The 19,651-nt window shown below is 47.1% G+C and overlaps 1 protein-coding gene across 1 annotated transcript; it reads right to left on the bottom strand.

Moving 5' to 3' along the window:
* Positions 1–14,218: 14,218 nt before the first annotated feature.
* Positions 14,219–16,862, bottom strand: LOC141927345 (G-protein coupled receptor 35-like). The gene is made up of 2 exons (XM_074834521.1): positions 16,797–16,862; positions 14,219–15,437 (listed from the first exon to the last, which is right to left on the bottom strand). The coding sequence occupies exon 2, from the start codon at positions 15,409–15,411 to the stop codon at positions 14,476–14,478; it is 936 nt and encodes a 311-aa protein (XP_074690622.1). The 5' UTR covers positions 15,412–15,437; positions 16,797–16,862; the 3' UTR covers positions 14,219–14,475.
* Between the last annotated feature and the right edge of the window lie 2,789 nt (positions 16,863–19,651).

Raw genomic sequence — 19,651 nt, 5'->3', positions numbered from 1 at the left:
CTCTCCTCATCTGTCCTGGCTGACCGCTTTTCATTTTAGTAAGATAGCCAGCCTTTGAGAGAGCTCTGTTTTATGCTGCTGAAAAAATGTCTCTTTGTGAAAACATGGCTTTGTCTGTTCTCCCTCGGAAAGGGCAAGTGAGCAAATTTCCTTATTTATTCCAGTGCAGAAGGGGTCTCTGCCTTGAAGAGAATTGGCCATCCTTGAATCTGGAGTCTGAAGAGGACAGAAATGGAGGTAAGTTTAATCAGCTGTAGCTTTTTTCTTCTATGTATGTAGGTTATCTGTCCTTGCTATCAACATATGGTTAGTATTTAAAATATAACTGGTGGGACTTGGTCTCAGGGTCTTGGATGCTGCAGAAGGGGGAGCAAGGTCAGGATGCTGCAATGTGCTGCCAGCCCAGCTAGCTCCTAAGGGGGAAAGGCACTCTGGCTTGTTTCGCTGAGAGTGGCAATTCATCCTCCTTTATGTGCAGAGAGGTTGTGGTGTTTGAGCCTAATGCTGGCTAGATAATTATTTCCTTCTGATGTGTGATGTTAGTCTACCTGAGTCGATATGGTTGTCTTTGTTCTGGCTGCCTGCCATAGCCAGGTGTCTTCACACACAAGTTAGACTGAATGAATGGTTTGGAAATAAACTGCACTTCATTTGAGTATAATTACGCCACTTACAATGATAACCTTCTAGCTTTCCGCTTCAAACCAAGTGCTAGAGATTTATTTGAAATGCTGAAAAGGCCTCTTTTCAACACAGGTACATTCCTATAAATAGCCTTTATAGAAAAGCCTCATAACATGAAAGGAATCAAGAAAACAACCTGCAGGAAAGTGAAAAACCTCAAAGAGATGGAAACCTCTCAAACTAACTAATGCTAGAATGACAGAAACTATCACACAATCAGTTGCAGACTCTTTTTTTTTTTTTTTTTTTTTAAACAAAGAGAAAAGCTAAGATTTTTAAAAAACCTTAAGGGACAGAAGTTTTGGCAAGTGACCTTACCAGGTTACTGAAATATCAGCTTGAGATGACAACTTTTGCATTTCTGTGGACACAGCCTCTGAAAGACCCAGCAATTATCTGAAGCCCAGAGTGGTCCAACCTGCCTGCAGAAGTGTGTGTGTGTGTGTGTGTGCGCGCGTGTCTGTCTGTCTCCGTGGCAGCCAGGATGCTCTGCACTTTAAATGCACTTTTATCACTTTGCATCCAGCTAGAGGTGTGCTGGCCTGTTCTAGGTGTGGAGGCCAGACACCAGTGTGGCTGCTCTCATGGTTGACCCTTGCCATATAGTATGTAGGGTGTTGTTGTGGTGCAGTGTCCTGGGCATGGGGGCTTTTGAGGAGTCAGATAAAGGCCCTGAATGTATGCTGACTAGCTAGCTTTCTCTAGTTTTTATGCTACAAACCAGGATTGTCCTAAGGGACTGCCTCCTCTGTTTGGAGTAGAATGAAGGGTATGTGAGCTGAGTGCAAGTGCCAGCCTCTACTGAAAAACTATTGTGCTGCTCTGCTAAACTACAACTATAATAGAATATAACTATATAATATAAATATAAAATAATATAACTAAAACTATAATAAACTGCTCTGAATAAGGCCCATTTCTTCCTGTGTTGGGTGGGAAGGGTGATTGCTAAGACCAGTGTAGTTGTACAGGGATTGTACTGAGGTGGCTGAGAAACTTGTGAAGGCAGGTTATCATGTAAAAATTTAATTGTGTCGTTGTCTTGAAGTCTTGTGCTTTTAGACTCCTCACTGATCCCAGGGATTACCTTATATGCATGCACCAAGCGTGATCTTTTTTGGTCTTTGCAAAAAAGGGCTTTAGACGTGATGCTGGGCTTAAATTTTCTAGGTCAGAGGAGGAAGACATTCCTTTGCAAATCATTTCACTCCAGTTTGGAGTGTTCTGGAGCACCCAGATAAACAGTGGCAACTGGCCAGATGTGCAAATATTTCTCCAATTCCACCTTAAATCTACAGTATTCCTCAAACGGCAATCCTTTACCCCCCTGGATCACACACAGACTAAGGATCATCTCCCAGCTTGAAAGAGTAAAGATTCCCTGGAGATGCTTTCAGCTAGTGAGGGATTTGCAGCCTGTCAGAGTCTGGTCACAACTCAGGCCTTTGCCACTCTGCCAGAACGGGTGCTGGTGGCTCTTCTCAGGGTCAGACCCTCTGCTCCAGTAGGATGAAGCTGCAGGCTGCAGTGTGGCCGGAGAAGGTCAATGTGATGGAGCCCCAGAGCTCTGCTTGGGGCCATGGTGGGAGAGAGTTCAGGGCCTCCTCTGGTACTGAGCAGCAGAGGGCAGTTTTGGCCTAGGGGATGTGTTAATCAGTTACTAGTTAAACATAAAGGCACAATTTGGTCATCATTTTAGCTCTGACAGAGCTATCCTGCCAGGTGTGGGGTGAAATAGGAGTCACCCAACGGGCCCCAGGGTGCCTGGCTGTGACATTACACTGCGTCTCTGCGATGCATGTTGTTCCCCATTGTTTAACAAAAAAGTCTTAAACTGAGGTTAATTTAAAACCCAACAGTGTTGCCTTTCAGCTTTGGTATTCTGAAGCACAGCAGCAGTATTGCTTATGTTTGCACAGTTCACAGGTAGGCTTGGAAACATCACTGCCAGTGTTTCCCCTGTTAACATGTGAAGCCAAGAAAGACTTCTTATTTATTTATTTATTTATTTGTAAAGCTTATGGACTATGAGATAGAAGCTGATGTGATGTGCATGGTTGGGTGTTAACTGTATCAATATCACTTTAGGCATGCACAAAGGACATGATAACACCTCACTGACTTGAATGGTTCATCCTGTGAAGTTGCTTGCCACGAAACACCGCTGTGGCCGGATGCTTTTGCAATTCAGTGCACTCACCTGTGGCCAAAGGCACTTGGGTCTGGTGGCTCCAGCCCTCCTGAGCCAGTGCTGTTGCCTCTGGCTCAAACTGGTGCTGGTGCGAGCTGAAGGCTGCATGCATCACTTCATCCTGCTGCAGTGGTTTCAGCTGAGGAGAGCAGCTATGTTAAAATATTATCTCCAATAACTCTAACAACCCTGATATCTCTAATAACATACACAGCCCATATGACTGACAATAATAGAAAAGTACCATTTTTGTGAGGCTCTTCTCAGGGTACAGTAACATGCCAGGCCTTCCCAAAACTACTTCAGTGTTTCTTTCTCTCTATGCAAGATGTTTTTCATCATAGACCAAACCTTTTCCAGAAGCCAAACACATCAATTTCCATCTCTTCCCCCTGCAAAGGGGAAATGTGTGGCCAGAGAGGTGTTGCTCTGATGAAACGGCTGCATTCTTCCAGGAGGCTTTCTCCAAAAGGAGAATTGCCCCGTGAGCTGTGATGCCGTGGGAGAAGGGCTGCCCCTGCAGTAAGTGCCCATCCCCAGAGAGGAATGGGGAGCCGGGGACTTAGCACCTTCCTGCTTATCACCAGGGATGGAAAAATGTGAGAGTTGTTCTTTTTTTTTAGATTAGCCCTCTGAAGCAGAATGAGAATTCCACTGAAAAATGAGATTTCTTGGTTAAGGTTAGTCCCTGCTTCTCATACCGCCCCCCATGGAAGTGAGCAGAGGGAGAGCATGAGTATAAAGGCATTTCAGAGGAGCTGAATGCATTTCAAAAGTATCAAAACTGATACTAATGGATAGCTTGCCTCACATACATGTTTCTTTTCTCCCCTCCCTTTCACTTAACCCCAACTTGGGTTTCTTTCTTCCCCCAAATCCCATTTGCCTTGTCTTTGAGGTGAGCTGAGGTCTCCCATGCTACCTGCATAAACACCTGTGGGAGGGAAGAACATGACTAAAGGAGGATGAGGAAAAGCATTTAGGAAAGCATTTTCAAGTGATTTTTCTCTTCCAGATGTGTTGGATATACTGCTGCATGAGTGTTTTTAAATATTTTTGTAGACATCTGAGCAAAGGTGTAAGTTCCTAGGGACTCTCCCTTGGGCAGCCTAGAAGAAGTCTGGCCCGAAACACCTTTTCCTGCTTTCTAAGGCCACCTTCTGCCCTTTCTCTCTCAGGTGTGCTGGAGAGTTTGTTGCAGACAGAGAGCAGATTCCCCTCTAGTGGTTTAACACTTTCTGTGCAACCCTGTAGTATAACAGCATAAGTTGGGCCTTTTGACGTTTCAGAGCAATCTTTAGCTTTGGCAGCTCTAGGTGGGTGCAGATGTTTTCCATTCAGAGCAGTATCCAGCTCAGGATTTACCTGGTGGGCACTGACTGCAGTTGGCTCCTTTTGCTCTGCCTGGTGCAATGCTGCACCAAGCTCTTGCAGGTACAGGGATATGCCGACTATGCTGCGAAAGCTAGATGTCAATGGTGTGGTTAGATTTTTAATTTTTTAAATAATTTTATGGGTATAAAAAGTGATTTTGTGTGAGCATGGAAGGCAAAAAAGCCCCTGATGGGCCATTTTACATAAAGAAGAAATCTGTGGTTTAGGAGGTTCCTCAATTACAGGCTGCAGTAACCTGGGAAAGTATTGGTGGGCTCCCAGCCTGCCACAGCAAGGATGGTCTTCCAGCTTTGCAGTGTAGTGCCAGGGCCCTGAAAATCCAACCTTGCCTGGGCTCAGGTGCTGTAGATAGACAACATTTCAGCTGCAGCAGGGACTGGGACAGCAAGGGGTGTGCTGGATTTCTGCTTCCTATCAGACTGACTACAACTAGAAGAAACCTTGTGGGGATGTGACCTGTACTGCGAGAGGCTGATTTGCACACAGGACTCTCTTCCTCATGGTGCGTGGGAGAGGCGGTGAGTTCATGCACTTGTGCTTCTTCTCTGGCTACCTACGAACAAGAGCTCTGTACTGATAGGGGAGCCCAGAGGCTCACAGAAATCCCTAATAGTGTGCTGCAGAGTTAAATCCAAGCCAAAGGAAGAAGATCTGGCTACCAGTGACTGAAGACAGTTGTTTCCAAAAGACCCAGAGAAGTGTGGGAACATAGGTCCTTGAGACACTTGAAAAGACAGCTTAGCACGGAGATTAATCACTGTATTGGGGGGGGGAAAAAAAGCCTGCTTTAAGTCTGGAAGTCCCATCTGGAGAATATTTACTAAACCTTCTGGTTCATGTGGAATCAGGAGTTCAAGAAAATAAAGCAGTTTATACAAAAAAAAGTAAACTACCCATGCTCTCTGCTCAGAAATATTAGTCATGGGGAATTCCCAATTTCTCTAGTTTTACAAGCCTAATGCATCAGGAACTAAATTTATGCAGAAGTTTTTGTTTTCCCCTCCTGCATGCTGCAGCCACTGCCATTTCTCCATCACTGTGTCTCTCCTAGATGTTTACTTGCTTTCTGTTCCTCTTACATCCTTTATGTCACACTGCTACTTTTTGTCACCAGCACAGGGAAGAAAGCAGAAAAAGGGAGTATTTTCTTTCTATGCTGACTGATGTGTTATTTATTTTTCTGCTGGAGAATGAGGGTTGTGTTCACAATGTTTCTTCTCAAATCAGAATTTTAGAAATGATAGAGGATGATTCATGGACGCTTTAGCTGTTGTCTTAAAATGAATCTTCAAATATTTTCTTCTTCCTTCTTTTGTGACAGCTTTCTGGTTGATTGACCTTCTGACATCTGGGTTTGTTGCTGACATCTAGGGTTTGTTGCTCTTGGGTCATTTATTGAGTCAGATCTGCTAGAAATCATTTAATGGCATAGACTTTGTCGATCAGAGATAGGCTACTCTGGCACAAGGTGGAGAAGCAAAAGGTCACATGAGGAAGGCGAAAGATGATTCCTCCTGCATTTTGCAGGTTGGTGCCCAGTTGTCTATGGAGCTTGGTAATAAAATGGGTCAGTGAGAGATGCTGGTGCAGAGGTGGGGGAACTGGCTCTCGGGGCTACCAACTTTCTCCTGTTGGGCTTGTCACTCTCACGTGGACAGGTTGGAGCAGGAGACCTTGAATTATCATTGCTCCATCTGGGGAAGAGGATTGCTAGTTGGGGTCTGTTAGCCACTCACCTTCCTCTCTTGGCTGCCTTTCTTCTTTTCGGTCATGAGCTCTTTTGTTCAGCTGTGTCAGTGAAGGGACTTCACCAAGCACCAAGACAGTCTGATTTCCCAATGCTTGCCTGAGCCAAGGGTGGTTAATGGTCTTGTGAAACCACACGGGCCCTGCATTGGCACCTGTTGGGAGGGGTTAGACTGGCCTTTGCTGTCACTGGAAAGGTGGGTGAGGTTGCACCAGAATTAGCAGTAAATACTGCTTTTAGAGAAAAGTACTGGATTTTCATGAAACCAGGGCTTCCTATCACCTTTGTCAGCATGGCTTATAAACATGTTTAACAACAAGAGGGTAAATACAGGCCTGAGGAAAAGCTCTGGCAGCTACTTCTCTTATCCGTGAATTCACCTTGCTGATAAGAGAAAGTGTATGTTTTTAACTTGCATGCATATCCCCAAAATATTGCTGTTTGCCAAGCCTGCTGCTTATCCTTCGTTATGCCCCTACCTCACAGCAGCAACGCAGTCTACAGCATCAGTGGAGCATCTGGGTTGTGCAGCAAAGGGTACTGCAGAAAGGAATGGGCTTGCACAGCTCAGCACTCTGCCAGTTCACAGTAAAAAATGTCCTCATACTGTGGTTTCAACTTCTGCCCTGGCGTAAATTCATTGTGATGATTCAGGCTGTCAGCGTGCTCACATCTCCGATATGCGTTTGACAGCTTGGGGTGTAGGTACGCAGGGCAGCCAGGCCTTACGGAAAGATCCCTGACTTTGGTGGTCCTTTTTGTAATAAATATATTCTGATCTTTACATCTTGGCTTTAGATTAGGAATAGTTTTCCTTAAAAAAGGAAAGGAGTGTGAGTTAGACAATGCTGAAGAGTCAGATATGAGTTGGGTACTCCTTGCAGAAAGGTGGGTTTGGGTTTTTTTATTGTCGTGGGGTTGTTTTGTTCGCTTGTTTTTAGGGGTTTATTTGGCTTTCTATCGGATCATTTTTGCTGTAGTTGATAACACACCAAAAAAAAAAAGCCCTGGGCAAGGACAACTGGCCCATACTGGGGCTGGATGCTCAGCACTGGTCAGGATAACTCAAGAGTGGCAGCAACCGGCTCTGGCAACCAGAATGTGCCCCTGTGACTGCTGGAAAGGCTGAGCTGCTTCTGGTCTAATTTACAGGAGAAGACGATGATAAAAAACAAAAACAAAAAAAATCCCCAAGACCTGGAAAGGATGAGTCCAAATGACTGATAGAAACAGTGGTGTGTTTTCCAAGGCCCCCCTCTTTCCTCCTGGTTTAGTGCCACATCTCTTCACACCCAAGAATTTATCATGTGAGAAACAATTTCTACGGCTGGTAGGTTGGTTATTTTGCTTGTTGTTGAGGTTTTTTGGGGTTTGTGTGTTGCTTTGGGTTTTGTTTGTTTGGGTTCTTTTCTATTTTTTTTTCTTTCTTTCCCTCCTTTCCTTGCCTTTATGGAAATTCTTGTGGTGCATGTGCTTTCTCACCGAGAACCGTGCTGGGTACTCTCAGGATGGGTTGGGGATATCACAGAGCATCTGGAAAAAACTTGCCCCGCAGACATGAGACCTTCCCGCCTCCTCCAGCCCTGGTAGCCTGTCCTCTTTCATCACCTCACCCTGGTCATGTCCAGCCTCTCTCAGGGGAGGGGAAACCCATTATTTCTGTAGCTGATGGCGGGGGAGGCGGGTGATTTCGCTGAGCAGCTGGATCCTGCATGGCTGTTTGCAGGCAGGCCAGTCCAGCTTGTGGCATATTGCAGTGATGGTGGACAGTGAGAGACTTTGGGTGATCCTGACAAGCACTGGGTTTTGCTGAGGACAGAGCCACCGGAGGAAGGAAAGCCTCTGAAAGGTAAAAATAAAACAGAGCTGTGCAACACAGTTCACTCTCTGGAAAGGGTAGTTGCTAATATAGCAGTTTCTAAAGCTAGATTTTCATGTGGGTCTTGTACCCCAATTTCTTTCCTCCGACACAGTGGTATAAGGCATGAAGGCAGTTTCCAGTTGCAGCAGGATCCTAGAGCAGGCTGGGCATGGGGAGTAGCGCTGGGGTGGGGGATTCCCACCCCAGAATCTGAAGGAGGAAGGGGAGGTATATGCACACCTCCTGGAGCTAAGACGCATTTCTTGCATCAGGGGTGGGCCTGAAAGACTCTAGAGCTCCCTTGCGCATCCCTCCATGGAGGAGAGGTTCATGGGATGCCTCCAGTGCAGATCCAGGTACAAACCATGCAGGGGGAGAGGACAGGCCAGTCCCTGCACTGGGGACAGAGCTTGCCAACTGGCACCGTCAGCGCCAAAAGCGATGGAGCAGAGAAGGGCTGTTTTGCTGTAGCTGTGTGTGCTGCACCAGGAAGTTGCATGTCCCCGTCACTTCTCTGACACCAGCAGAAACCTTTGTGCCATCAGGGCATTTGCCAGCACTAGGGGGGGAGGTTTTAAGTGCACGAAAAGAAGCTCTTGTGATTTCTCTCTTCTGCGTATGCTGACTGATGTGCTGTGCCTTTGTGCAGCTGTAAATTGAAGAAACTTGGTCAAGCATAAAAGTGACGTGTGCTCTTTAGCATCTGGCTTATGTAGCCCTGTCTGAAAGCAGAAAAGCAATTCCTCCTTTGGTCACTTTTATCAAAAAAATAAAAAATTTTAAAAGTCAAGTAGAGAAATGTTTCAAGGGAAACTAGAGTAAGATGTGAAGGGTTTGTGTGTTTATGAGGAAGGGAATGTGTTGAAATACACCAGTGGAAACAAATCAGCCTGGAGTTTACTGGCAAAAAATAAAGCCAATGTGAATTAATCAAAAACCAGAAACGTGCTGGATTTCATGGCTGGTTTTAGTATTGGCACCTCAAATCTTCCTCACAATGATCATGTAGATAAATTGTCACCAGCAGCACAGTCTGAACCTGGGGTGTGCCTTTAAATGCCAAATCTGGGAAACCCCTTTTGAAACAGTGGTTCTTCTGCTGTGGTCTCATTTCATGGGAGACCTTTTTCTTTTCAATTTCATTTTATTTTTTTGAAAACCAGTGGGGGAAGCTGCCTGGTTAGGACCCCTGTCCCAGGCAGGCAGGTGGTGGGATCCACTTGCCTTTTGCTGGGGGAAGGCAGCGGGTGTCCAGGGAGGCAGGTGCCCTGCCCTGGGTAGCCCAGCAGAAGGTGGGCACATGGATGCAGGGGGCAGTACATTGCCTCCATGGGAACTTTTTGGCAGGACCTCTGTTTCCTAGATCGTGCTTTACGTAGAGGGGAAGTTGGTCAAGCTTCTGCCTCTACTGATACCTCCCTGCTGGGACTGAAATAGCACTGCAGTCCCTGATGTGAGAGGTGAGAACAGAAGAATCCTAAAAACAAACCAAACCCAAACATGCATACCTGGAGCAGTGCTGTTGTAATTGAGCTCTCCTGTCCCTTCTTCCAGAGCTGGGACTACTGCAGACCACCATCCCTCTAGGAAGCAGGAGGTGAGATCCCCCCTTGCTGCACTCTGCCTACTGAAAATATCAGCTGCTCTTCCCAAAGGGACAAAATCCACCATTTGTGTCCAGCCAGCTGGTAAAAGAAAAATTCTAGGTATGTTATTAAAGTCAGATATATCTTTTATCATTGCACAGCTTATTGCACCTTTGACATTTTTCAGAGTTATGTTTCTTTAAAAACGAAATAGAAGCCAAACCCGCCCCCCTCTCTAAAACTGCTAAACCACTGTGAATATAGTTGTGTCACTTGAGATGAAAACATGTAACCGCAGTGGCAGAGAGTGAAGATCCCAGTGACGGCGAAGGGCCATGGCTGGCGGGTGTGCTCCTCCCAGCCACAGAGCGCACCCGGCCCCACCCTGGCTCCTGGGTGCAGGGTGGCACTGTGGGTGCTCGGGGGATGCCTGGCAGCGGGGACTGGGAGCCAGCCCCTAAGGGCATGTCAAATGCCGCTCAAGTCTGATATGGTCGGTGTCCAGACATGACAGGAAGTAGTATTCATCAGAATAATAGCAAGGAAAGGAAGTGAGCAGCAGTAAAAGATCTAATTCACCATTAAGTTATAGCTTAAACAAGAGTCTCTTCCTTCCTGCCCCAAGATCACTCCTGACCTTCTGCCCGCACTGCCTGCCCTGCCCGCAGTGGCTGGCTAGCAATTGTCCATTGTCGCCTCTCTGCTTCAAAACCAGATGAGATTATGCAGTCCCTTCCGCCACCCGGAACTCTTCTCAGAAGAAATTATTGAATAACCTTTGTGACAGGCAGAAGTGTAAATGTGTTAACTGAAGCAGGTCGTGAAATAGCTGTGGCGATGTGGAGGAGCTGTGTGACCCACATGGGGTGTGTGTGATGGTGTCCTGCCCTTCTGAAATGTGACATCTCTGTGGTGGAGGCATGCTGCAGTCTCTGCTGGGGCACTGAGAAAAGCTGTTCCTTCGGTCCCTGGTCAGCGCAACGTGACTTTTGGTGGAAATATGATGTTTCTGAAGCCCATTTTTGTACAGCAACATAGGGCAAGGGATTAAAGAGTGATTGTGGGCTGTGGCACCGACTAAGGGCAAGAGACCTACAGACTTGCTCTTGCAATTTTGTGGCTGATAAAAGTCTGACTTGAAACATCTGTGCCAAATTTTTACCGAACCAAAGCAGGGAGCCTGGCTTGAAAGCCAAGGGCCAGAAAGGCAGAAGTGTGAAGTGTTCATCTTGGTAGAAGAATGTCAGCAGACAGAAGTGAAACAGGAGTTTTGAAGTTAACAAAGCAGCTGGCAGACTGCTGCTGGTGTTTCTGATGGACAGGGTTGCAGATGCTGCAGCCTTTTAGCACCTTTGAGGATGAGGAGTGAGTGGTGTCAGATGTTGTCGCTGGCTGGTGCATGCAGTGCCACACGGGACAGCTCATCCTGTTGGAGTGACTTGGTGATGTTTCTGAGGCTTCATTCAGAAACTGAGAGACATAGGAATGCTTCTATCTCAAGTTAATGATAACGAGTCACCCTGATTTTCACTTCCCCAGAAGTGCCTTCTTTTTCTGTCCTCAATGAAAGCATCTTTGAAGTATGTCACAGTTTTTTTTGGTGACAGCCTTCACACTTTCCCCCCACACCTGACATTCAGCTGAACTCTCATTTTTCGATCAGCTGCCCTGCTTCAGTACTTGGCAGCAGGGTTCAGTTAAAATGTGACAGCAACAGCAAATGGAAAGCCCCAGGCAAGAAAACTGGTGTGAGACGTTACCAGACCTCTGTGAGCAACAACATGAAAGTTAGAGGGAGACTTGGATGTGTTCCTACACTGTGTGTGTGTGTCCTGCCTGTGCAGCCACATCCAGTGCACTGCAGCAGCCCCACTTGTGTTTTCAAGTGACCTGTTTTTGTAACAAGTTCATTCAGTGCTTGTGAAGGGTATCAAACTGTCTGCGTCCAGCTCTGTCATCAGTTCATAGAATTAGAATTAATATAATGTAGGAGATGCTAGCACAAGATGTTTGTGCCTACCTGTGTCCTGCAGCTGCTGGGTGGGCAGTGTGGCCTGATGAGGGCAAGATGCAGTCATGCATGGTGGGAGATAGCTGCCTCGGCCAGCCTGCGACGTGTAGGTTCCAGTCCTCCTCACACCTGTATCCCCATCACTTGGAAAGGGTGAGGTTGATGTTGTCCAGACAGCTCCAGAGAAATCTGGGAAGTCTGAAAGACAGAGCGCTTCCTATGCTAGGAAGGTTAAGTTGCACATATTTGAAAGCTTGGTGGATGTGATGAGATAGCTAAGTTTTTTGCAGCAAGATCAAAGCAAGCCAGGCAAGGCCTGCTCCACATAAAGCAGCTGCTCCTGGGCAGTCATTAGGAGTGGCAGTGGTCCTGCTCAGAGCTGCTGTGGAGGCTGGCTGTGGCAGTGAGGACCATCCCTACACTCCTTGCCCAGCACCATCCTGCACTGGCACAACCCAACTGTCTCCTCCACAGCCCCTCCAAGGCTTCCTCCCTCTCCAAACCTCAGTAAGCACCTGAGGACTCACTGCCGTGCAGAGGCTTTGGTGTGAGGTTTCTGTGGTGAGGAAGTTTGGCCAACTTTGGCCAAGCATTCATGGTATGTATTTCTGGGCAAATGGCAGCTAGAGGAAGGGGTGTTACTCGGAGTGAGACAGCTTAGCAGAATCTGATCGGAAATGCTTTGTTTGTAGGCTGCTTTGTATCTCCTCCACCCATTTAATTAGTGGTTACTGGAGAAGTATTTTTTTCCTGTGCATCTAAAATAGCAGTTTAGTTTGTGCAGAGCTTTTGCCTCTGAAGAGCTTGCACCCATGCTGGTGAAACTAGAGGTGTAGAAAAAAACACACTGGCAAACAGGTTATCTCTTAAATCACTGCAGTCTCGGCACGCAAATCCCATACTGGGGAGGAAATCTTAAAGTTATGTTTAACCTTATTGGGGAACAGTCCATCAAATTAAGGTCATAAAGGGTGTATATGTTACTATAGAGATGCAGGAGACCCATCAGCACACAGGGCTGGGGAAGGCAAAGTGCGAGCCCTGCTGCACTGAGCTGAGCAGTGTGAAATCGCTGCCAGGGCCATGCCACGCAGCACCTTGGACTGAGCTGGGAGGAGATCACAGACTCATAGCATGCTTTGGGTTAGAAGGAACCTTAAAGATCATCCAGTCCCACCCCCCTGCCATGGGCAGGGACACCTTCCACTAGCCCAGGTTGCTCAAAGCCCCATCCAGCCTGGCCTTGAACACTGCCAGGGAGGGGGCAGCCACAGCTTCTCTGGGCAACCTGTGCCAGTGTCTCACCACCCTCACAGGGAAGAATTTATTCCTTATATCTAATCTAAATCTACCCTCTTTCAGTTTAAAGCCATTACCCCTTGTTCTATCACTACATACCCTTGTAAAAAGTCCCTCTCTGCATGCACAGTCCCTTTTGTGGCTGCTTTGATCTTTTCACAGAAAATTTACAGGTAGGAAAGAGGAGAAACCAACCTCCTTAAAAGGTCTTTTTTAGAGCCAGAGCCTCTCCTACTCCCCCTCCTCATTGTGCAGTGAGTGAAGGCGAGATCTTGCTTTCAGATTTTGGTGATGACAGAGAAGATATCCCCATTTCTACCTGAATCTCTGAAAAGCATGGTGAGAAGCCTACAGTCCCTCGGGAGGTTGTCAGAGCTTTGCTATTGTCCCGTGCAGGTGACGTGGGCTTTTCTGGGCAGTGACGCAGCCGCTGCCTGGGTGGATGGAGGGCTCTGCTCAACGATTGTCTGCAGCAGAGTCTCTCCTTGAGGGGTTTCCTCCATTTGACATGTGCCTTGAGTAAGAGGAGATGAAAAGGCTGAACTGGGTGTGGGGGCTGTAAAGCTGCTTAGGTGGTGGTAGGGTTTGGCCCAGCATGTGCAGGTGGAAGGAGGCCCAGCCTGGGGTTGGGAGGTGTGAGTGGAGGTGTGTGCCTGGTAACGTCCCATCCAGGGACATGTGGCCCAGGGCTAGTTAGTGGTTGTACCTACTTAGCTGTTTGTGGGTAAGTGTGTTGCGGGGTGGCATGCACTGCTCTGCCTTTGAAAACCTGAGGCTCCATTGCAGCTCGTACCCCCTGCCCCTCACTTGGACAGTGGGGAGATGAGCTGCCCCACTTGGGGACAGACAGCAGAGCAGGTCCCGTACCACCTGAATCCCCCCACCTTTTCCATTTAGCTCACTAAGAGACTAAGCTCTGTGCCAGTAACATGACTTTATTTATGTTGGTTTCTTTGGACCAGCTTGCTGCAGCTTTCTTTAGACAGTCCTTTATCTTATAAGCCCCTAATACAGAGTCCTTATTCCCACTGCCCTGCCCCAACTCTTTGGATAGTAGTTTTAATGCCGTTTGACTCAAACACTTTTGATGTAAAGTTTTTCTCCAAAACAAGCAATTGCAATTTCTTCTGACCTTCTATTGCAATTGATGACCATTTTGTAGCTGTTATGTAGTATGAATGGTGCTGTAAAGTTGTCTAAAGTGGGAAAAATCTGCCTTTGCCACTGTGAGTGTGCATTACTACCAACTAAAACCCAAGAGGTTTATAGCTTTTTTTTTTTTTTTTTTTAATATTGGAATAATCCCTCTTTCTTTGTCACAGCTATAGCTGCATAAAAACTGATCCAATGAGAGGGCAAGGGACAAACACTCCCCCCCCACCCCACCCCCCCTTTACCTCTGGCTGTACTTGGTTTGGGTTTTCTGGGAAAATGAAAGACAATATTTGCAGGGGAAAGCTATAATTTTACTCAAATTTGCATAACGTGGAGAATTATCAGTGGCAACCTAGATCATTACATCAGGATCTGGACTGCTGTGGTTGTCTGAATCAGGGCTAATTTTCATGTGTCTGAATCCTTTCCATTAGCAGAAAGTCCCTCCATTCCACTCACACAAAAAGAAAGTGTGAAAGCCTGCTATGGAGTCCCAGTTGAACTTGAACATAGCAAGTATAAAATGTGTGCTGCATGTGTTTTGCACTAATGTGTTATGCATGTGAGTTGAATTTCAGCTTCTTCACTGGCTTCAGATTTGGACTTGGCTAGCTTGGGAGATGCTTCCTTAAATTCCTTGCTGACAAAGTAGTAACAAATAGCATCCAGGCAGCAGTTTGTGTTTGCGAGGACCGAGGCGAGGTGAACAAAATTATTAACCCTCTGTATTGCAGAGCAGTTGGAGCTGGTGGAGTCCATTATAAAGCGAAGGAGATGCCCAAGGTAAAGAGGTAAAAAGCATACGATGAACACAGCCATGTTTGCAGACACAATGTAGACGGCCTTCCTGATTAACTTTTCCTTGTGACAGTTTTCATTCTTCTTTCTCATGAGTTCTGCGATGACTTGTATGGAGCAATAACTCAAGATGATCAGTGGCATGAAAAACCCTACAATAATAGCACACAGTGTGATCACTGAGGGCTTAACGGAAGTTTTTTCAAAGCAAAGTTCATCTTGTCCTCGGTCCTCTAACTTTTTAATGACGGACATCATGCAGATGATAACTATCCAGAGAAATCCAGAGGCAAAAGCTGCCTTCAGCGGCGACCTCAGCACCTTGGCTTTCAACGGGTACTTGATTGCAAGGTACCTATCAGCTGCTACGACAGTGATGATACCGATGCTCATTAAGCGGTTTATGAAATAGCCACCTTCCAGAGCCAGGCACCATCTACCTACCTTCAGCTGGTGGAACTGGGATAAAGTTTTAAAAGGCAAAGTAAAGAGCAGCAAGCAGTCAGCCACAGCCAGGTTGACCATGTAAACTCTGGTTTCTGTCCATTTGCCGAGTTTGCAGCAGAACACCCACAGCGCCAACACGTTCAGCAAAATGCCCAAAACCAAAACCGGGATGTAAACACACAGCTGGACAAGCGGAAAGCTTTCATAGGCTGTGATATTGCAGCTGCTGAGGTTCATTTTTGGGGTATTAAGAGGCACGGTTCCTGCAAAAGCAGATTAAACCTTTGAGAAGCTGGACTCTTGACTGAATTGGTGATTAATTCAGATAGTTTAGGACTTTACAAACAGTGAAAACCAGATCATGGAGATCACTCTGCAGAGCAGAGCTGGCTGTAGGGTACTTAGTGAGAAAGGGAGGGAGTGGGACATGAGCCTGATGAGTTGTGAAGGAGAGAAAAGCGCAGGTTCTCACTGAGTCCCATGTGGGAAGATGTCTTGTGGAGGGCTGCAGGGGAAAGTGCTTGGGCCTCTGTTTAGCCCAGACTCAGATCAGGCAGCACCAGGTATCCTGCAGCTAGGAGTTATATGAGCTGTTACAACCATCTCTTAATGGAAAGGGGTGCCTAAACCCAGCTCTCATCCTTTCCTTATAGTGGTGCTCAGGAGAAGCCAGACAGCATCCTCACAGCTCAAAATGTTCCGGGAGATGTGCAGCAAATGGACAGCTGTCCTCTCCTTCAGTCCTGAGCTGTCTCTGCATCACTTCTCATTAGTGATAAGAGCAATGAGTACATCTCTCATTAGTTTTAGCTGCTATTGAATCCTGTACTCAGTGGTAGCATTTAGTGGTGTGCAGCAAGAATCGGAGTCCTGGGGTCTGCTTATGCTGCCTTTCAAGGATCGTGAAAGCTGGTCTTTGTCTCAGAAGTATTAGAGCAATCTGCCACAATTCCAGGACAAAAAACCCCACCAATGTCATAGCATGATCAGCAGCCATGTGAAACTGAGAGATGAGCTCTATCTGGTCTAGTAGGTGGTTTTATCACCCTAGATCTAAGGGCAATACTGCTGTTTGCCCTCCTGCTTTGGAGGAGTTAATGCAGGAGTATATTCCAGGTGCAGCTGTTCATTGTCAGAAAAGACCAGGGAGGTCTGAGATGTCTTTGGATTTTCCTTGCAAGGGGAACATGGCTCCATGGGTGCAGGTTCCTGTGGCTCGAAAGCACCCCGAGCAACCCAAATCATAGGGCAGTGCTGCGGCATCTGCAGCTCCTGGCTAACTTTGAAAGTCATGCTGCTGAGGAATCATGCCAGGAGACCTCTTCAGAGGTGAGGAAACGTGCTACAGCCAATACCTGCAGCAGCTCCGTGCATTGGACATGAGGAATGATGTAAGGGTAGATCGTAACAGACAATGGGGACATCTAGCAAAGGCTGGGACAGCCCTTAAACATCCAAAACATGTCTAATGTGGCCAGTATCAAAATGAGCCTTTGAAATACACAGGCTCCAGCCCTCTCTCAGTTTCTCCACCACCATTTTGGTGTCCTTCCATGGCTGGGGAAAGGCAGTGCCTTGCAGAGCTCAAATAACCAGGTCAGCAAATAGCCAGGAGGAATTACCTGCTTGCTCGCTGTCCTTGGAGAGAGTGAATGTTCCTCCAGACCAGCTGCGGTGTGATGTGCAGGCACGATGAGCGCTCCGAGCAGTGTTCCTGGCACATGACCAGCAAGGTGTCCTGCGATGACCATTTGCCAGTGGCTGTGACAACAGCAACGCTGGTGGAGGAACCACCTCTGCCCCTCCTCAACGCATTTTGCTGGGTTTGAGCTTCCTCTTCACCGCTGGCATGGCTTGTAACACCCCCTGTTGACTGAGGAGCCTGCAATAGCCCTGCAGCCCGATGAAATGCTCATCTGCCATGTGGCCCTGCAGCAGTTCCTCCAGTGATGGAATGACTTTGGGTTTTTCCTTTGATTTACTTCCCGGTGCCTGCTGTCTCAGTGGGCAATGACCGCTGACCTTCCTCTCCCAACAGGCTGTGTGTGTTTCTTGGAGGGTACCCATTTCCCTGGAGGGTCCTGAGGTCTTTGCTCTGCCACTTCTGCTGGGGCTGGAGCAGGGACTGTCACCTGCTGTCACACTGCTGAGCCCCAGGACAGAGCAGCCCCAGCAGGCCCCCAGTCCCATTCACAGAGCTGTTGGAGAAGGGGAGGGCTGTGGTTTGCAGACAGTTTTGTGATTATTATAGCTGGGTTTCACTCTGAATCATGGTATTTCTTTCGTCTTCCATAGTTCTCATCAGCCAGCAATTCTGAGAAAGCGTGGCATCGTGACCCTATGACCTGATAACTTTGTGACTTCTCTGTGGTTGCAGGTGCCTGCTGGCCAGGGGCTCCTCCTTGGCTGTCCATTGCAACCCATTTACAGGAAGAGTTCAGACAAATTGATCAACAAGCTCGAAGGTCCCACTGTTAGTACCTTGAATTGCTGTCTTGGGCAAACACATTTCCCCTTCCCACTTTTCAGGTCATCTTAGAGCATCTTCAGGAGTATTTCTGCCTTGTCTGTCTGCACATTTATAAACCAGCTTTTGAGATTAATTCCTTGCCAGTGTATAGTCAATATAAAGCTTAGCTTAAATACTTCTCCTGAGTTTCCGCGGACTGTGCTTGCCTTTCTTGGCTGCTTCTTGGTGGATGCTTATAAGTAGTTGCTGACCTGTTAGTACACCCAGCTTCTTGATCCCCAACCACCATAATTTTCATGTCGTGGTTCTTGTTAGTACTTTACTTTTCAAAGTCATTCAGATATTGGGTTGTGATAATTTCACCACTGTACAGAAAACACTTCACTTTGTGTCATCCTCAGGTGTTGTCCACACGCTCCTATTGTCTATGTCAAAGCAATCACTACTGGTATTAACCATGAGCAGTCAAAATCAAGCCTGGAGGGAGCTCAGCTCATAGCATCTCTCCAGTGTGATGCTTCCCATCCACAGCTTGGTGCTGTGGTTGCCAGATGAGGGCAGCTATGTCTCCCGTCAGCCTGGTGAGGATTCAAAGGAGGGACAAACGGTGTCACCAGGCACAAAGCAGCTGGCTGTGATCAGCAGGTTCACCAGGGTATGTCAGAGCAACTCCACCAGCTACCAGTAGGCAAAGCTACGATGAAGTGTTATCTGTGGAGAACTTACATGTCTCCTGATGTGGTGGTCCCTGTCTGATTCCTGGACACTGCTTGGCTCAGGATCCTCATGCTTCTCTTGTCTCCACCTCAGCTCCTCATCAGCCACCCTCTAGGCTCTTGCAGATGCTGATGACCCCGTTCTTCCATCCACTTGCAGGTTTTATCACTTCTGCCATGGACCAATGATGCTCACTTGGTATTTTCCCCTGCCTCTGCAGTTCTCAGCCTGTCTCAGCCCCATGAGTACTGTCACCATGTGGTGCAGTGCAGGTGACACCAGTGCTGTTTTCTGACTTCCTTGCTGGCAGCTCTCTGGCAGGGTAGTCCAGGGGCCTACAGCACCGCTGAGTACCAGTGCCTGTACAAAGTGCATTACTGCTCACAGCGTGCTCCAAAGGACCTTTTACTGACACCAGTGTCTACTACACCTTGGCTGGAAAAGTGATTTTCTCAGTGAAAGGAGCCAGTGAGGCAAAATACTCCTGTAAGGTGAAGCGCCACTTAACTTTTGCATTTCTATTTGTTTTGTCCCATTTAATGTTATTCAAAAGTGTTGTAAAACTGCACATTTTTCAGATCTGAGCATAGCAGAACTGTTACTGGCCAGACTCTTCACTTTGTTCCCCCATCCTAGAGAAGGGGCTTTGTTTGGAGGTTTCTGTCCCCTGATCCTATTTTGGCTGACTTATTAAAAACCTTTGGTGCTGGTGTGAGATTTCATGTGCTAATTCCTTTAAAATTCTGGACTTCTTGGGTTCCTTGTCCTTACTGAAAGCTGTCGCAAAGTAATTAGGTAGTTTTCTGGAATACCTGGACAATTTTGTTGTTTTTATCAACAGCAGTACAGGGTGATCTCACTTCTTTTCTTGTGATTTGTAGGTAGATTTTCCTATCTAAGGGAATAATTTGCTAAGAACTGTTTGATCTTTACACTTGTTGATCTCTAAGACTTCTGTTCTGCACAATCAATCAATTTTCCTTCCCTTGTAAACTCTGCCTGATGTCCTGTTTCCCAGCCAAAGAAATCCTTCTCATGAACTTTTCCTGTGCTCCTGGTACAGATTGCTAATAGACAGGACAGCTCAGGTTTGATGGGCTCCTGCCTCCTTTTCCTGCCAGGGAAGATCTTGGTCTTCTCTGCTTCCCAGAGACTGTGCCCTGCTGGCTACAGCTGCTGGCACATCAGAGTGAGACAGGGTGTCTGGCAAGGTGTACCGGTACCCCCTCCACATGTGCGAGGGGCACAGGGACACCATGCTACCCTGGGACATTCGAGTTCTGCAATGCC

The sequence above is a fragment of the Strix aluco genome, chromosome 9 (genome assembly GCF_031877795.1).
Source record: "Strix aluco isolate bStrAlu1 chromosome 9, bStrAlu1.hap1, whole genome shotgun sequence".
NCBI classification, from domain to species: domain Eukaryota; kingdom Metazoa; phylum Chordata; class Aves; order Strigiformes; family Strigidae; genus Strix; species Strix aluco.
The sequence above is the reverse complement of the archived record's forward strand: the minus strand, read 5'-3'. Positions and strand labels throughout refer to the sequence as shown.